This window comes from Salmo trutta, chromosome 16 (assembly GCF_901001165.1).
Source record: "Salmo trutta chromosome 16, fSalTru1.1, whole genome shotgun sequence".
Lineage (NCBI taxonomy): Eukaryota > Metazoa > Chordata > Actinopteri > Salmoniformes > Salmonidae > Salmo > Salmo trutta.
The window spans coordinates 12883947-12902838 of NC_042972.1; the positions used below are offsets into that span (position 1 = coordinate 12883947).

General features: G+C 40.5%; 1 protein-coding gene across 2 annotated transcripts in view; it reads left to right on the forward strand.

Moving 5' to 3' along the window:
- necab3 (N-terminal EF-hand calcium binding protein 3) overlaps nt 1-18892 on the forward strand; it is a 48861-nt gene that overhangs the window by 4137 nt on the left and 25832 nt on the right. For both annotated transcript variants that reach the window (XM_029693044.1, XM_029693045.1), the window contains exons 3-4: nt 9214-9238; nt 17658-17766. In XM_029693044.1, coding sequence (XP_029548904.1) covers nt 9214-9238; nt 17658-17766 — 134 coding nt within the window. The remainder of the gene's footprint in view (nt 1-9213; nt 9239-17657; nt 17767-18892) is intronic.

Sequence of the window (18892 nt, forward strand, 5' to 3'; positions counted from 1 at the left end):
CTTTAAAATGTTTAACTTGGGTCAAACGTTTCGGGTAGCCTTCCACAAGCTTCCCACAATAAGTTGGGTGAATTTTGGCCCATTCCTCCTGACAGAGCTGGTGTAACTGAGTCAGGTTTGTAGGCCTCCTTGCTCGCACACGCTTTTTGAGTTCTATGGGATTAAGGTCAGGGCTTTGTGATGGCCACTCCAATACCTTGACTTTGATGTCCTTAAGCCATTTTTCCACAACTTTGGAAGTATGCTTGGGGTCATTGTTCATTTGGAAGACCCATTTGCGACCAAGCTTTAACTTCCTGACTGATGTCTTGAGATGTTGCTTCAATATATCCACATAATTTTCCTGCCTCATGATGCCATCTATTTTGTGAAGTGCACCAGTCCCTGCTGTAGAAAAGCACCCCCACAACATGATGCTGCCACCCCCCGTGCTTCACGGTTGGGATGGTGTTCTTCGGCTTGCAAGCCTCCCCCTTTTTCTTCCAAACACAACGATGGTCAATATGGCCAAACAGTTCTATTTTTGTTTCATCAGACCAGAGGACATTTCTCCAAAAAGTACGATCTTTGTCCACATTTGCAGTCTGGCTTTTTTATGGCGGTTTTGGAACAGTGGCTTCTTCCTTGCTGAGCGGCCTTTCAGAATATAGATACTTTTGTAGCCGTTTCCTCCAGCATCTTCACAAGGTCCTTTGCTGTTGTTCTGGGATTGATTTGCACTATTCGCACCAAAGTACGTTAATTTCTAGGAGACAGGACGCGTCTCCTACCTGAGCGGTATGACAGCTGCGTGGTCCTATGGTGTTAGTACGCAAGTATAATCGTTTGTACAGATGAACGTGGTACCTTCAGGCGTTTAGAAATTGCTCTCAAGGATGAACCAGACTTGAGTTCCTTTGATTTTTCCCATGATGTCAAGCAAAGAGTCACTGAGTTTGAAGGTAGTCCTTGAAATACATCCACAGGTACACCTCCAATTGACTCAAATTATGCCAATTAGCCTATCAGAAGCTTCTAAAGCCATGACATCATTTTCTGGAATTTTCCAAGCTGTTTAAAGACACAGTCAACTTAGTGTATGTAAACTTCTGACCAAATGGAATTGTGATACAGTGAAATAATCTGTCTGTAAACAATTTTTTGAAAAATTACTTGCCAAAACTATAGTTTGTTAACAAGAAATTTGTGGTGTGGTTGAAAAACGTGTTTTAATGACTCCAACCTAAGTGTATGTAAACTTCTGACTTCAACTGTATTTCAGCTTTACATTTTTTATAAATTAGTAGAAATGTATAAAAAAGTTTTTCGCTTTGCCATTATGGGGTATTGTGTGTAGATTGATGACAAATTTTTTATTTAATCAATTTTAGAATATGGCTGTAATTTAACGAAATGTGGAAAAAGGGAAGGGGTCTGAGTACTTTCCGAATGCACTGTGTATATGTTGTTGTCGAACAACTCTGACAATCTCTTTTGTACCTACTGTAGGTATGCATGAAAAGCTGGTTCAGGCAGAGCTTGACACAATCACAGATTTGAAGCAATTATGGAAAAGCTCCCTAGGAAGACAGCTAAAATCCCCAAATATCCCTTTAAATTCTAACAAACTGAAGCATCATAGTGGTTTCTATTGTCTGACAATCATGCATCCCTTGTTGGTTTGATTGTGAAAAGCTGTTTCTGCAGAGCTTGAAGCAAACTGAGATTTGAAGCAATTATGGAAAAGCTCCCTTGAAAGACTTCTGTTTACATCGGCTTGTAGAGTAACCTTGAGCACTAACACACTGAAGCTAGTGGTTTCTATTGTGTCGGTTGTACTGCATTGTTTGTTGGTTTGTTGTTTTTTTGATTGGTGGTTGGTTGATTTTATTTGTTTGTTTGTTTCAGGATCATTACAGTGAGTCAGCATCTGTTCATTTGTGGATATCTTATTGATATACTGTAACACACTGACGTTCTGAGGTTTCTAACATCTAGTTTTTATTGGATTCCTTGTTAGTTTCTTTGTTTGTTTCATCACAGTGAGTTGGGATCGGTTCATCGTGGATCATATCTTATTTATGTGACAGCAGCAATGCACTAACCTCAGGAAGAATAATGCATGCAAATAGATACAAATCTATTACCTTTGCCTTCATCTCCTTGTTTAAATTGCAGCTCAGAAGATAGATTTATTGAGATGTATGCACTCCTGAGTCCTACCTGATAATACATACTGATGAACTTAATGAATGAGAAATAGATTTTCTATCACCCTCGAGAGATAAACAACCCAAACAGTGTGAGAGAATGTTTGGCTAATTAATTAGGTTGATATGTGGGTGAGCTGATATGAATATATTACAAGTCTAAATCGTTCTGAGGTATTTTGCCCTTGGAAATGTGTCATCTTATATGGCATTAGAAAATGTTAGCCTGTAACGAAGCCAAGGTTTATAAGTGGGTGAGCGAGCTACAATATGAAGTATTACAGTAACAAGCTAAATAGTTTCAAGATATGTTGGCATATACTGTATTTTTCCCTTGGCAACATACAAAAGTCACAGTCTATGATAGCAATTTGAATTCATGGGAGTGTGAAGCTGTGCATAATGAAATTCTTGTTTGTTATCTGAACACAACGCTGTAGGCCAGACATAATCACGGTCTAAACTCCAATCTGAACACAAGGCTGAAGGCCGACCATAATCACGGTCTAACCTCCAATCTGAACACAGTAGGATACACCCTTAGACCTCAACTGCTTAAATTAAGCAGAAGTAGATGGTGAAGGATGACGCTTCAAAAGATTTCTCATCTGAAGGTTTTCTTCTTCATTGACTGTGTATAGAATATGGGAGGTGTGGGTGTGTGTGTTTCCTTCCACTGAAAAACACTATGAGACAGTGAAGGTGATCATTCTCAGTCACTTACGGTGAAGGAGATCATCCTCAAGTCACTTGGGCACCTATTTAGACTCTTCCAACCTGAGGTCTGACCTGAGGCCAGTCTCCTCTTCCTAACCTGAGGCCAGTCTCCTCCTCCTAAGCTGAGGCCAGTCTCCTCCTCCTAAGCTGAGGCCAGTCTCCTCCTCCTAAGCTGAGTCCAGTCTCCTCCTCCGAAGCTGAGGCCAGTCTCCTCCTCCTAAGCTGAGGCAAGCCTCCTACTCCTTATAGAAAACCGTGTCAAAAGGACACATGGTTCTTACTGGCTTAAGACCTGCTTACGTGCCATCTGAAACAGAGACGCTCTGGAAAGCAAGGCTGACCTTTATCTGCACATTTTAAATGATGCATTATCCTCTCAGAACACTGGAGTAAAATGCGGGGCCGTGCAACTTAGACAATCTCAGAGCTGTCTAGGAGCAAATGCCAAGTAGATCATGTTTAGACAGATAGGAGAACGTGTGGGGCCTGTTATATTTAATAGGCTTCTTTCATACATTTTCTTTCAATCCTGAGGTAGTAGACAGGAAAGTGCATTTCAGCTGACGGCAATATACACGTGTTCCTTTCACTATCAAGTTTTCATTGAAGTGTAAAAATATGTCTTCAGATCCCAATTCCTTGTGTCATCTTTCATTCAGACAAGCAAAAAGGATAATGGGAATGTATTTCGATCATAGTAAACACAAGAGCAAGACTTATCGGCCAGTCAAGTCTAATCAAACCAAATTTCATTTGTCAGATGCGCCGAATACAACAGGTGTATGAAATGCTTACTTACAAGCCCTTAAAACCTCTTAAAGATCTCCACAGATCGGTGTCCCACCCTCGGGATGGTTGAGCAAATGTGCGCTAATGTGATTAGCATAACGTTGTAAGTAAGGAAGGCACAGTGATGCCGAAACATTGGTAAATACCCATTCAATTGCTGGGAGTTTATATATGGAGTGTGCGACTTTCTTTATTTTGATAGTTTATAGTTGGGAGAAATTTCCCAGGACATAGACATATCTTCTGTGGGCAGAAGGCTTAAATTCTTGTTAATCTAGCTGCACTGTCCAATTTACAGTAGCTATTACAGTGAAAACATACCATGCTATTGTTTTGAGGAGAGTGCACAGTTATGTACTTGAAAATGTATATACAGACCAATTAGTCATATTTGGGCAGACTTGATACAACATTTTGAACAGAAATACAATGGTTCATTTGATCAGTCTAAAACGTTGCACATACACTGCTGCCATCTAGTGGCCATATTATAAATTGCACCTAGAGTCCTAAGTCAGATAATGGCCTTTCTCTTGCATTTTAAAGATGGAACAAAAAAAACACGATTTTTTTCCTTTGTATTATATTTTACCAGATCTAATGTGTTATGTTTTCCTACATTCATTTCACATTTCCACAAACTTCAAAGTGTTTCCTTTCAAATGGTATCAAGAATATGCATTTTAGGTGAAAATGGAAAGAAAGGCATCCGATCCTTAAGAGGTTTTAACCAACAATGCAGGTTTAAGAAAATAGAGTTAGGAAAATATTTACTAAATAAAGTAAAAATTAAAAAGTAACACAATAAAATAACAATAACGAGGCAATATACAGGGAGTACCGGTACCGAGTCAATGTGCGGAGGTACAGGTTAGTCGAGATAATTTGTACATGTAGGTAGGGGTAAAGGGACTATGCATAGATAATAAACAGCGAGTAGTAACAGTGTAAAAACAAGGGGGGGGGTCAGTGAAAATAGTCCGGGTGGCCATTTGATTAATTATTCAGCAGTCTTATGGCCTGGGGGTAGAAGCTGTTAAGGACCCTTTTGGACCTAGACTTGGCACTCCAGTATTGCTAGCCGTGCGGTAGCAGAGAGAATAGTCAACGACTTGGGTGACTGGAATCTTTGACAATTTTTTGGGCCTTCTTCTGACATCGCCTAGTATAGAAGTCCAGGATGGCAGGAAGCTTTGCCCCAGTGATGTACTGGGCCGTACGCACTACCCTTTGTAGCGCCTTACGATTGGATGCCGAGCTGTTGCCATACCAGGCGGTGATGCAACCGGTCAGGATGCTCTCGATGGTGCAGCTGTAGAACCTTTTGAGGATTTGGGGACCCATGCCAAATCTTTTCAGTCTCCTGAGGGTGAAAAGGCATTGTCGTGCCCTCTTCACAATTGTCTTGGCGTGTTTGGACCATGATAGTTTGTTGATGTGGACACCAATGAACTTGAAACTCTCGACCCCCTCCAATACAGCCCCGTCGATGTGAATGGGGGCGTGTTCTGATCCAGTTGCAGAGGGAGGTGTTTAGTCCCAGGGTCCTTAGCTTAGTAATGAACTGGGCACTATGGTGTTGATCGCTGAGCTCTAGTCAATAAACAGCATTCTCACATAGGTGTTCCTTTTGTCTAGGTGGGAAAGGGCAGTGTAGAGTGCGATTGCATCATCTGTGGATCTGTTGAGGCGGTATGCAAATTGGAGTGGGTCTAGGGTTTCCGGGATGATCGTGTGGATGTGAGCCATGACCAGCCTTTCAAAGCACTTCATGGCTACCGACGTGAGTGCTAAGCTTTCTTGGGTGGAGGGACTATGGTGGTTCGCTTGAAACATGTACAGTACCAGTGAAAAGTTTGGACACACCTACTCATTTCAGGGTTTTTCTTTATTTTTGACTATTTTCTACATTGTAGAATGATAGTGAAGACATAAACTATGAAATAACACATATGGAATCAAAATATTTTATATTTGAGATTCTTCAAAGTAGCCACCCTTTGCCTTGATGAGTTTTTTGCACACTCTTGGCATTCTCTTGGCATTCTCTCTTGCTCACATCGGCTACAGAGAGTGTGATCACACAGCTTTCCAGAACAGCTGGTGCTCTCATGCATGCTTCAGTGTAGCTTGCCTCGAAGCAAACATAAAAGGCATTTAGCCGTTCTGGTAGGCTCGTGTCATTGGGCTGCTCGCAGCTGGGTTTCCCTTTGTAGCCCGTAGTAGTTTGCAAGCACTGCCACATCCGACGAGCATCAGAGCCGGTGGAGTAGGATTCAACCTTAATCCTGTATTGACGCTTTGACTGTTTGATGGTTCGTCTGAGGGCATAGCGGGATTACTTATAAATGTCTGGATTAGAGTCCCGCTCCTTGAAAGCGGCAGCTCTAGCCTTTAGCTCGGTGAGAATGTTCCCTGTAATCCATGGCTTCTGGATTGGATATGTACGTATGGTCACTGAGGGGATGACATCGTCGATGTACTTATTGATGAAGCCGTTGACTGAGGTGGTATACTCCTCAATGCCATTGGATGAATCCAAGAACATATTCCAGTCTGTGCTAGCAAAACTATCCTGTAGTTTAGCATCCGCGTCATCTGACCACTTCCGTATTGAGCGAGTCACTGGTAGTTCCTGATTTTAGTTTTTGCTTGTAAGCAGGAATCAGGAGGATAGAATTATGGTCAGATTTGCCAAATCGTAGGCGAGGGAGAGCTTTGTATGCGTCTCTGTGTGTGGAGTAAAGGTGGTCTAAAGTGTTTTCCTCTGGTTGCACATGTGACATGCTGGTGTAAATTAGGTAAAACTGATTTAAATTTGCCTGCATTACAGTGCCGCTTCGGAATGAGCATTTTCTTGTTTGCTTATGGCCTTATACAGCTCATTGAGTGTGGTCTTAGTGCCAGCATCGGTTTGTGGTGGTAAATAGACGGCTACGAAAAATATAGATGAAAATCCTCTTGGTAGATAGTGTGGTCTACAGCTTATCATGAGGTACTCTACCTCAGGCGAGCATTACCTTGAGACTTCCTTAATATTAGACATTGCGCACCAGCTGTTTTTGACAAACACCACCACCCCTCATCTTACCGGACGTAGCTGGTCTATCCTGCCGATGCACGGAAAACTCTGCCAACTGCCACGACTCTGTGAAACATAAGATATTACAGTTTTTAATGTCCCGTTGGTAGGATAGTCTCGAACGGATCTCATCCAGTTTATTTTTCAGTGATTGCATGTTGGCTAATAGAACGGATTGTAGAGGCTGGTTACCCACTCGCCAACGAGTTCTCACAAAGCACCCGGATCTCCGCCCCCTGGATCTTTGTCTTTTCATCATGCGAATGTTGGGGATTTGGGCCTGGCATAGGAGAAACAGTATATCCTTCGCATCAGACTCATTAAAGAAAAAGTCTTTGTCCAGTTTGAGGTGAGTAATCGCTGTCTTGACATCCAGAACCTATTTTTGGTCATAAGAGACGGTAGCAGCAACATTATGTACAAAATAAGTTACAATGCGAAAAAACACACAAAATAGCACAATTGGTTTTAAGCCCGTAAAACGGCAGCCATCCCCTCCTGCGCCATTATGATCTGACATCCGTCCAAAGTAGAACAAATTAGTGTTTGATTATTGTTCATACTATTTGACATGATCAACTGGTCTGGGGCTATATACGTTACAAATAGACATTGACAGCAGGGGGCATTGTTAAAAACCCTGAGCTTGTTGACTTCTGAAAGGTGATAGTCCACAAAGCATCTCAGAAAAGGTCCTAGGAATCCTATTAAAACCTGTTTTAATACTACGAAAACTCCCAGCTCAGAGTAGGTTTTAGGATGATGTTAAGACACTGCTAAAACTCAAACTCTCAGCCAGAAGTAAAAATCAATTCATAAAAGTTTATCTTAGCTGGTAATCGCAACAATTTGAGGTAATGAAAAGATAATGATGATGCTCATTGACATTGTTGCAAATTATGGGGAATAACCAATAGCGAGGAGGCTTCGCTAGCTTTGAACTCTACTGCACACTTCAGACAAACGCAGGGAATGTGACTGTACATCAAATGTTGCAAAGGTAAAATGTTTGATCAAATTTTCACCTGATATGATCACTTTGCCTACTATTAATTATTGCCTAATTTTCACCTGACATTATCACTTTGCCAAATTTTTATTATTGTGCCTAATATGTTGGCATGAATAACCTTTTTTTTTTTTTAACAATTCTGATGGTTGTAAAAAGTGGATATTTTTTTTATAATATTAGCATTATATGAACACACTCGTCACGCCCGTTTAAGAACTCTAAATCGCTTTGGCACAGCAAGTATCAAGTCACTTGCTGATAATGTTACATTAAATGTTTGAAAGGTCTATCATTTTCAGCGAAAACAATACAAGTTAACATGGACCTCTAAATGCCTTCAATTGACCAATTTTTATAGGCAAACCAATTTAGGCTTTTTTTTTTTTTTTACAACTTCATATTTAGCTCCAAAGCAATAACTTGAAGTAGCATGATATAGGTTAATTAAGTAATTGAAAGAAAAATATGTGATTATTTAGTAGCCCAGTGGTTATAAGCATGGCTATTTGGGCATATCATGTGAAATCAGGCCTCATGTGAAATCATTACCAAAAGCGAAAGAGAAACTGTTGCATGTACAGATGTCGGATGTTAATTTGAGCCAGTTTGATACAGCAGGATTTTAATGCTGCAGCAACAGGAAATGTGAATTATTATGTGGATTATAGTTCATGGACATTTTTGTATGGGTTTACACATTTGACACAAGTCAGAAATGTCAGAGTGGAAATTACACACTTCAGAAGCCTTTTTAAACCTCAAATACACTACACGTTTTAAATGTCCTGCATTTCAGGAAAGTTCTCCTGCAACAGTGGCGCAGGAACCACTGACTTAAAAAAATGTATCATGTCACTTGCTGTTAACTCTTAACTGGTTAGGACAGCTCACAAGGTGTTCTAAGTGTCTGTCGACAAGGTGTGACTATTATGCCTAAAATGGCTTCATGCATAGCTTTTATTTCTACCCATAAGAGTAGGAGTAGAATGTCTCTACTCTCAGCACTTATGATCAATTGTCTACTCTGAGGCGCTTTGTGGACACAGCCCCTGATGTCTAAGGCCATTAGTCTTCATTTATCCCAAGTGATGGAGAAATCAGTTTGAGGATGAGCAATTGCTTGCCAAATGTAATGGACTGAGTTAGTTTTGATTTGTTCAGAAGGTAATCCTATGAGTATGACTAAATGCCTAGACAAGTGGATGTACACATTTCTCTGTATGCTTGTTTCCTTGTTACGGTACCTCATTCAAAAAGGATTGAAATAGCCTGCCTATGAACTGCTCTATGGGCATAAAAGATGACCACAGCTCCTGGGAACTGTCTTTTTGATGAATTACCCTGATTTGAAATAGCTTTTAGAGAAAGCCTATTGTGACGCTTTGTTAAAAGCTCTACCTAAAATGTTTCCCTTTTTATTTCAGATTTTCCGCCGCGCTGACAAGAATGGTGAGTATACAACAACTCTACTTGTCAAGCGATGATTCATTTTGTCTCATGTGAATGAGTTGTTTTCTCATTCACCCTATTCCATTTCTAAAGTATCGTCCTCACACAGGATACCATTTATGGGGGAATATGCAGTTGTTATTATGTTTTGTTCAATCAAAGAGCCAAATGACTCGCATGAAGGAAACAAGTGAGCCTCAAGTGAGGCTTTTCTCTCTTCACACTTCAGTGGGTCCCACTTTCCTTGCCCAATTAAAACCCTGGCAAGGAGGAGGAATATTGCTTTGACTGCAGAAAATATGTTTTGGAAACAGTGTAGGCTACAGTAGCTTACTGTCAGACATTCAGTTGAGTTGGTACAGAAACCAATCAATTGGAATGGAAGTCTATTCTCATGATGTCATTTGAATAAAGGTTTTGATTTCATATGTAGAGCCGACTTCTCTCCATGAAATACTGATTGGTGAACAATTACTGGTAATCCAATCAAAGCTAGTCCAATCATAGCTAATCCATTCATAACACAGAAGTGTTTCCTGGCCAGGTCACATGATCAGGGAAACTTCTGGGCTCTATCTCAATTAGTCTTTCCATGATTCCTCACATCCTATCTCCTAACCTCCTTCTCAGCCATATGGAAAAGAAGATTCAAGGTCCCTCCCCTCGAACCTTCTTCCTCAATATGTTTTGAAACTTGACAGTTTGGTCTGGGATGCTATTGAATATATTGATGCTGCAGTATTAACTGTAGTAAATGGGCAATGGATATTGGTTAAAGGGGCAATCTGGGATTGGTGCATATAGTACCAGTCAAAAGTTTGAACACACATACGCATTCAAGGGTTTTTCTTAATTTTTTACTATTTTCTGCATTGTAGAATACTAGTGAAGACATCAAAACTATGAAATAACACATGGAATCATGTAGTAACCAAAAAAGTGTTAAACAAATCTAAATATATTTTATATTTGAGATTCTTCAAAGTAGCCACCCTTTACCTTGATGACAGCGTTGCACGCTTTTGGCATTCTCTCAACCAGCTTTTCCAACTGTCTTGAAGGAGTTCCCACATATGCTGAGCACTTGTTGGATACATTTCCTTCAGTCTGTGGTCCAACTCATCCCAAACCATCTCAATTGTGTTGAGGTCGGGTGATTGTGGAGGCCAGGTCATGAGATGCAGCACTCCATCACTCTCCTTCTTGGTCACATAGCCCTTACACAGCCTGGAGGTTGAAAAACAAATGATAGTGGGACTAAGTGCAAACCAGATGGGATGGCGTATCGCTGCAGAATGCTGTGGTAGCCATGCTGGTTAAGTGTGCCTTGAATTCTAAATAAATCACTGACTGTGTCACCAGCAAAGCACCATCACACCTCCTCTTCCATGCTTCATGGTGGAAACCACACATGCGGAGATCATCAGCTCACCTACTCTGTATCTCACAAAGACACTGCGGTTGGAACCAAAAATCTCAAATTTGGACTCATCAGAACAAAAGACAGATTTCCACCAGTCTAATGTCCATTGCTCGTGTTTCTTGGCCCTTGCACATCTCTTCTTCTTATTGGTGTCCTTTTGTACTGGTGTCTTTGCAGCAATATGACCATGAAGGCCTGATTTACACAGTCTCCTCTGAACAGTTGATGTTGAGATGTGTCTGTTACTTGAACTATGTGAAGCATTTATTTTGGCTGCAATTTCTAAGGCAGTTAACTCTAATGAACTTATCCTCTGCAGCAGAGGTAACTCTGGGTCTTCCTTTCCTGTGGCGGTTATCATGAGAGCCAGTTTCATTATAGCGCTTGATGGTTTTTGCAACTGCACAAGTTCTAAACATTTTCCAGATTGACTGACCTTCATGTCTTAAAGTAATAATGGACTGTCATTTCTCTTTGCTTATTTGAGCTGTTCTTGCCATAATATGGACTTGGTCTTTTACCAAATAGGGCTATCTTCTGTATACCACCCCTACCTTGTCACAACACAACTGATTGGCTCAAATGCATTAAGAAGGAAAGAAATTCCACTATTTAACTTTTAACAAGGTACACCTGTTAATTGAAATCCATTCCAGGTGACTACCTCATGAAGCTGGTTGAGAGAATGCCAAGAGTGCAAAGCTGTCATCAAGGCAAATAGTGGCTACTTTGAAGAATCTCAAATTGAGGTCGACCGATTAATCGGAAAGGCCGATTTAATTGGGGCCGATTTCAAGTTTTCATAACAATCAGTAATCAGTATTTTTGGCCACCGATTTACCGATTTAATTATTATTATTTTTTAATATTTTTTTTACACCTTTTATTTAACTAGGCAAGTCAGATTAAGAGCACATTCTTATTTTCAATGACGGCCTAGGAACGGGGGTTAACTGCCTTGTTCAGGGGCAGCAGAACAGATTTTTACCTTGTCACCTCGGGGATTCGTTTTTGCAACCTTCCGGTTACTAGTCCAACGCTCTAACCACCTGCCTTACATTGCACTCCACGAGGAGCCTGCATGGCAGGCTGACTACCTGTTACGCGAGGGCAGCAAGAAGCCAAGGTAAGTTGCTAGCTAGCATTAAACTTACCTTATAAAAAAACTATCAATCTTAACATAATCACTAGTTAACTACACATGGTTGATGATATTACTAGTTTATCTAACGTGTCCTGCATTGCATGTAATCGATGCGGTGCCTGTTAATTTCTCATCGAATCACAGCCTACTTCGACTAACGGGTGATGATTTAACAAGCGCATTTGCGAAAAAAGCACTGTCGTTGCACCAATGTACCTAACCATAAAAATCAATGCCTTTCTTTAAAATCAATACACAAGTATATATTTTTAAACCTGCGTATTTAGTTAATATTGCCTGCTAACATGAATTTTTGTCACTTCTCTTGCGTTCCGTGCAAGCACTCAGGGTATATACAGCAGTTTGGGCCGCCTGGCTCATTGCGAACTGTGTGAAGTCCATTTATTCCTATAAAGGCCGTAATTAATTTGCCAGAATTGTACATAATTATGACATAACATTGAAGGTTGTGCAATGTAACAGGAATATTTAGACTTAGGGATGCCACCCGTTAGATGAAATACGGAACGGTTCCGTATTTCACTGAAATAATAAATGTTTCGTTTTCGAAATGATAGTTTCGGGATTCGACCATATTAATGACAAAATGCTCGTATTTCTGTGTGTTATTATGTTATAATTAAGTCTATGATTTGATATTTGGTAGAGCAGTCTGACTGAGCGACGGTAGGCAGCAGCAGGCTTGTAAGCATTCATTCAAACAGCACCTTCGTGCATTTGCCAGCAGCTCTTCGCAATTCTTCAAGCATTGTGCTGTTTATGACTTCAAGCCTATCAACCCCCGAGATTAGGCTGGTGTAACCGATGTCAAATGGCTAGCTAGTTAGCGGGTGCGCGCTAATAGCGTTTCAAACGTCACTCGCTCTGAGACTTGGGAGTGGTTGTTCCCCTTGCTCTACATGGGTAACGCTGCTTTGAGGGTGGCTGTTGTCGATGTGTTCCTGGTTCGAGCCCAGGTAGGAGCGAGGAGAGGGACGGAAGCTATACTGTTACACTGGCAATACTAAAGTGCCTATAAGAACATCCAATAGTCAAAGGTATTTGAAATACATATCGTATAGAGAGAAATAGTCCTATAATTCCTATAATAACTACAACCTAAAACTTCTTACCTGGGAATATTGAAGACTCATGTTAAAAGGAACCACCAACTTTCATATGTTCTCATGTTCTGAGCAAGGAACTTAAACGTTAGCTTTTTTACATGGCACATATTGCACTTTTACTTTCTTCTCCAACACTTTGTTTTCGCATTATTTAAACCAAATTGAACATGTTTCATTATTTATTTGAGACTAAATTGATAGTATTTATGTATTATATTAAGTTAAAATAAGTGTTCATTCAGTATTGTTGTAATTGCCATTATTACAAATAAATAAATTGGCCGATCAGTTGGTATCAGCTTTTTTGGTCCTCCAATAATCGGTATCGGCGTTGAAAAATCATAATCGGTCAACCTCTAATCTCAAATATAAAATATATTTTGATTTGTTAGTATGTTTGAGTGCACATTTAGCCCACTGCTTAAATTATTTGCTCGTAACACTTACATTTCACTCAGAATGCCGAATATTCAATCAATTAATAACATTTATTTTATAACGTCCTTTTTACATCAGCAGTTGTCACAAAGTGCTATACAGATACCCAGCCTAAAACCCGAATGAGAAAGCAATGCAGATGCAGAAGCACAGTGGCTAGGAAATACTCCCTAGAAGGCAGGAACCTAGGAAGAAACCTAGAAAGGAACCAGGCTCGAGGGGTGGCAAGTCTTCTTCTGGCTGTGCAGGGTGGAGATTTCTTCCGGAGATTTGTCTGTTCAAGTGAGTGGCGTCGAAATGTATCATTATTTCTCACTGTCAGAGGATGAATGTCTTATGGACTCTGCAAAAGTGGCGCTCCCTGCTTGGCCTTGGAGACTGTTGTCTGTAGGAGTATGCTGAGGTTACACCGAGACGCTGATCATGCGTCAGTTTTAGCATTTTAGGATTGGGGTGGGGAAGCTGCTCCTAGATCAGTATGTAGGGGAAACTTCACAGCCGAAGCGTTGACTGTATGTCTCCCATAGGTTTTATCACATAACACAATCAGCTGGGTCAACTAATAGCTGTCATCCGCCTATTCGATTGATTGTCTTTTCGTCAATAAAATTACAACAACATGTCAATCTGGATGTCCTTATGAAGACTTTCCCTCACATCTCCAAACATAGCAATGATGTAATATAATGAGACATGAGTAAATTGAATGGTGGGAGGAATGAGTCAGGACAATATTATTCGAAAGCTACTTCTCTGCTATGCCACATGTTCCTGCTCTGCAAAGTGACATCTTATTACTTTGGCCAGATTCACCAGTCCACCAGATGCTAACCTCAACTCGATCTCTGTCTCTGTCTCTCTCCCCTTCTCTCTCTCGCTCTCTCCCCTTCCTTCTTTCTCTCTCTCTCCATTCTACCTTTTCTCTCCCTTTCGCTCCCTCTCTCTTATCCCCCTCTTTCTTCATCTCTTTCCTCTCTCTTTTCACAGTTGACAGACTTTCAGCGAGGCTTACTGGTACTGTTGTTGGGCACGCTTTGTGGGCATCTGTTGATGTAATCTGACAGGGCAGATTGGAGGGAGGGTGAATGTATAGCCGTTGGAAAGTAGCGAGAGGAGGAGAGTGGTCAGGCTTGATAGGCATCGTTCTGACTAAGATGGAGCTTGAGTCACTCCCTGATTAGCTGGAGGCTAAAATGACAGGACAGTTAAATCAAAGCTCATGTTGGACCAGGATTTTTTCCTAATCATATTTAGGGCCAGGAGGTTTTCCTAACCGTGGTCAGGTCAAGTGGCCAGGAAACACTCCTATCATGTATACTGTAGGTTTCATAAATTGACAAGCAGGGCACTGTTAATTTAAGCACAATCAAGCCATGACAGGTGTAATATTATCTTCTTACAATGAGTGTTACACAATGTTCCAAAGGCCTTGTGTTAGTTCCTGTATCACTGATGTAATTAAATATAATGAAAGTTAAAATGGTGCCAAGTCAGAGTAAGAGAGTATGAACTGCATAGAATACAGTGAAAGCTAAGGCAATGGTCTACAGATCCAGTCACAAGGGATTGCTGTCTTCTTCTGTCAAGTAAGGTACATTCCTATTGAGGACTTTCATCCCACAACAGGCTACTCAATCGCTTTTCCTTCATTCTGACACATCAGTAATAATGGATGAAATAAGCCGTAGTCATGGCAATAATATGCTCCTCTAGGTCGTCCTGGAACGACCTAGAAGAGCAACACATTTTAGTAAGCCATTTTAACTCAGAACTGTCAGAGAAGTGAACAAGCTCCCAGTAGTCACCATTAGGCTGCCAAAGAGCAAGGCATCAAATCTGGTGGCTTGACAGCGAAACCTGGGAGGTCTCCAATCCCCTCATCGAAATGAAAGAAGGTCAGAGTCAGATGATGAAGGCACATCTATATTATCTACAACAACATGTACGAGAACAAGCTCTCCTAGAACAACATGTACAAGAACAACATCTCCTAGAACAACATGTACTGGAACAACATGTACTGGAACAACATGAACTGGAACAACATGTCCTAGAACAACATCTCCTAGAACAACATGTACTAGAACAACATGTACTGGAACAACATGAACTGGAACAACATCTCCTGGAACAACGTGTACTAGAACAACATGTACTGGAACAACGTGTACTAGAACAACATGTACTGGAACTGGAACAACATGTACTGGAACAACATGTACTGGAACTGGAACAACATGTACTGGAACTGGAACAACATGTACTGGAACAACATGTACTGGAACAACATGTACTGGAACAATATGTCCTGGAACAATATGTCCTGGAACAATATGTCCTGGAACAACATGTACTGGAACAACATCTACTAGAACAACATGTACTAGAACAACATGTACTGGAACAACATGTACTGGAACAACATGTACTGGAATAACATGTACTGGAACTGGAATAACATGTACTGGAACAACGTACTGGAACAACGTACTGGAACAACATGTACTGGAATAACATGTACTAGAACAACATGTAGTAAAACAACATGTACTAGAACAACATGTAGTAAAACAACATGTACTAGAACAACATGTAGTAAAACAACATGTACTGGAACAACATGTAGTAAAACAACATGTACTGGAACAACATGTAGTAAAACAACATGTACTAGAACAACATGTACTAGAACAACATGTACTAGAACAACATCTACTGGAACAACATCTACTGGAACAACATCTACTGGAACAACATCTACTGGAACTGGAACAACATCTACTAGATCATCATGTACTGGAACAACATGTACTGGAACAACATGTACTGGAACAACATGTACTAGATTAAGTGTGTTTCCTATTATTTGATCCTGTTTTGGAAACCTAGCCACCTGTGACTGACATTTTGAAAAAAATAACTATAAAAGAGTGCAGACAGCCTCCCATTGTTTTCTAGATCAAGCATCACAATGTTGTACCATATTTCCTGCATATCTACTTCGTATTATAAACCTTTGCCTGTTCTTCTTACTGCTGATCTGCACAAAGCCGCTGACTGCATCAGATAGGACCGTATTGAACAAAGAACCTTTTCATTATGTAAAAATGTCCCTCTTCCTATTACCACAACAAAGTTGTAAGCGATGACTTTGAATCTGTTTGATGCAGCTTGTATAAGTGTATTAGCCATTTGGTTGGGTCGTCGTTAGCTATTTCAGGTGAAAGGAGGTCGCGGTAAAGGCCTTGCATCGTCCTCCCAGCCAGTGCATTACAAATTCAGAACAGCCATAATGAGGTCTGAGCCGGAGCCCGGCCAAACAGATGGTCCTCAAATTTGCCCTTGAAATGAGGCGAATCAACTGGCTGGAACTTCTGGCATATTGAATTATATTCATTGTTACCTTGTCGTGTGCAATTTGGCCAGATTGGCCTGATTATTTGGGCAGTTTGCTGGAAAGCAGCTCTGACTGAGTTCTTTTTGATTGTTTGGATCATAGACATAGAATGATTCTGACTTCTATGGTTTGGGTATGGTTTGCCGTTTCAAATTTTGAGTCACAAATGGCATTCTATTCCCTATATAGTGCATTACTTTTGACCAGAGCTTTATAGGCCCTGTTCAAAAGTAGTGCACTATATAGGGAACCGGGTGCCATTTGGGACATAACCAAAGTGTTATAAATATGCTGATGACTTCCTTCTGTCCTTCAGCACGCCAGGTCTGGCCAACCAACGTTTGTCTGTCTAGTTCTCCTGCCAAGCGACAGATTGACACCAGGAACATGTTTGTCACAAATCAGACAACTAAGGGCACTAAGGCAACTAAGGGCACTAAGCTCTTCCTGTGCCTCCTGCTAGTGCTTAGTACTAAATGTAACAAACATCAACAACTGCCACTTGTGGTTTTATTCAGCAAAGTCATTGAAAGTGTCCCAAATGGCACCCTATTCTCTCTATAGTGCACTACTTTTGACCAGTGCCCATATGACTGGGTGCCATTTGGGACAAAGTAATTGAAGCTATGATGTAGGCCAGTTCTATTTCTTCCAGACCTGGGTTCAAATAGTATTTGTTTTATATCAAATACTTTTTAGCTGCACTTGATTGAGCTTGCATGTATGGAACCAATGGGAACCCAAACCATCTGGCTCTCAAGGCAGGACCATTAAACAGTCAAAGTATTTGAAAGACAACAAATACTATTTAAACCCTGGTTTGATTTCCTTTGGCCATGTGTCTCAGTCAAGGATGCACAGTAAACTGTGGTCTTGTGTTGTCTTTTCAGATGACGGGAAACTGTCGTTTGATGAGTTCAATGCTTATTTTGCCGACGGGATTCTCACCACTGAGGAGTTGCAGGAGCTCTTCTACTCCATAGATGGAAGGCAGAATAAGTATGTTCCCTCTCTGCAACATGCATGGTTTGTAACATGCTTTGTAACATTGATTAGATTAAAGGCACACATAGCACAGGCACATTTACAATTCCTGAACATGCAGACTCCTTGTATGCTCGACCAAGTGTTTTGCAGAACTAAGCAACAACAGAGTAGATGGTGGATAATCAGAATCAATACGATATTGTGTAATTTACCATGCATAGACCACATCAGATTTTTTTATGCTGTGTTCTACTTCACACGGCACATACAATCCTTTTTTGCAATCAAAGAAATCCCTCACTTTGTAATGACAACATGTAAAAGACTGTTGAGCATCAGTGTCAGAGACAGTTGTTGTTGCTATATTTTGTAGTATACAAATTCAAATGTGTTACAATAATCGCTACGTAAGTAGCTAAAGCTAGTTAAGGGGAAGTACAGGATTTTACAACTTGATGTTAAATGTCCCCTCACCCTGAAAGAAGTCTATGGGCCAGTAGAAACGGTATTCCATTCACTTCCATTGATTGTTAACTTGTGGTGGCTAAAGTTAGCTGAAGTTTGTTTAAAGAAAACTGAACCATGAATTACATTTTCTCCTGGCCTACAGAGTACTTTTAGGGTGAGGAACCATCTAATATCAAGTTGTAAATCCTGAACTTCCCCTTAAAAAGCCTTTCTCTCCTGAAGTGGCAAAAGTTTAACGTTCCATTGTTTAAGCCTGTTGACTTGATTGCCTTTGGCAGAATGGAAATGTAGATTCATTGAGCACTTAACAACTTGCTCCCCCAACGTGAACAATTTCACATTATAACATTTAAATGTCACGTCCTGACCATAGAGAGCTCTTATTTTCTATGGTAGAGTAGGTCAGGGCGTGACTGTTTTTTTTAATCTAGTTTATTTATTTCTATGTTGGGTTCTAGTTTCTTTTTTCTATGTTGGGGTTTTTGTATGATTCCCAATTAGAGGCAGCTGGTCAACGTTGTCTCTAATTGGGGATCATATTTAAGTAGTTGTTTTTCCCACCGGTGTTTGTGGGATATTATTTTGAGTTAGTGCATGTTGCACCTCTCGTCACGGTTTGTTGTTTTTGTTTATAGTTTATAGTATGTCTTGCATAGTTTCACATATTAAT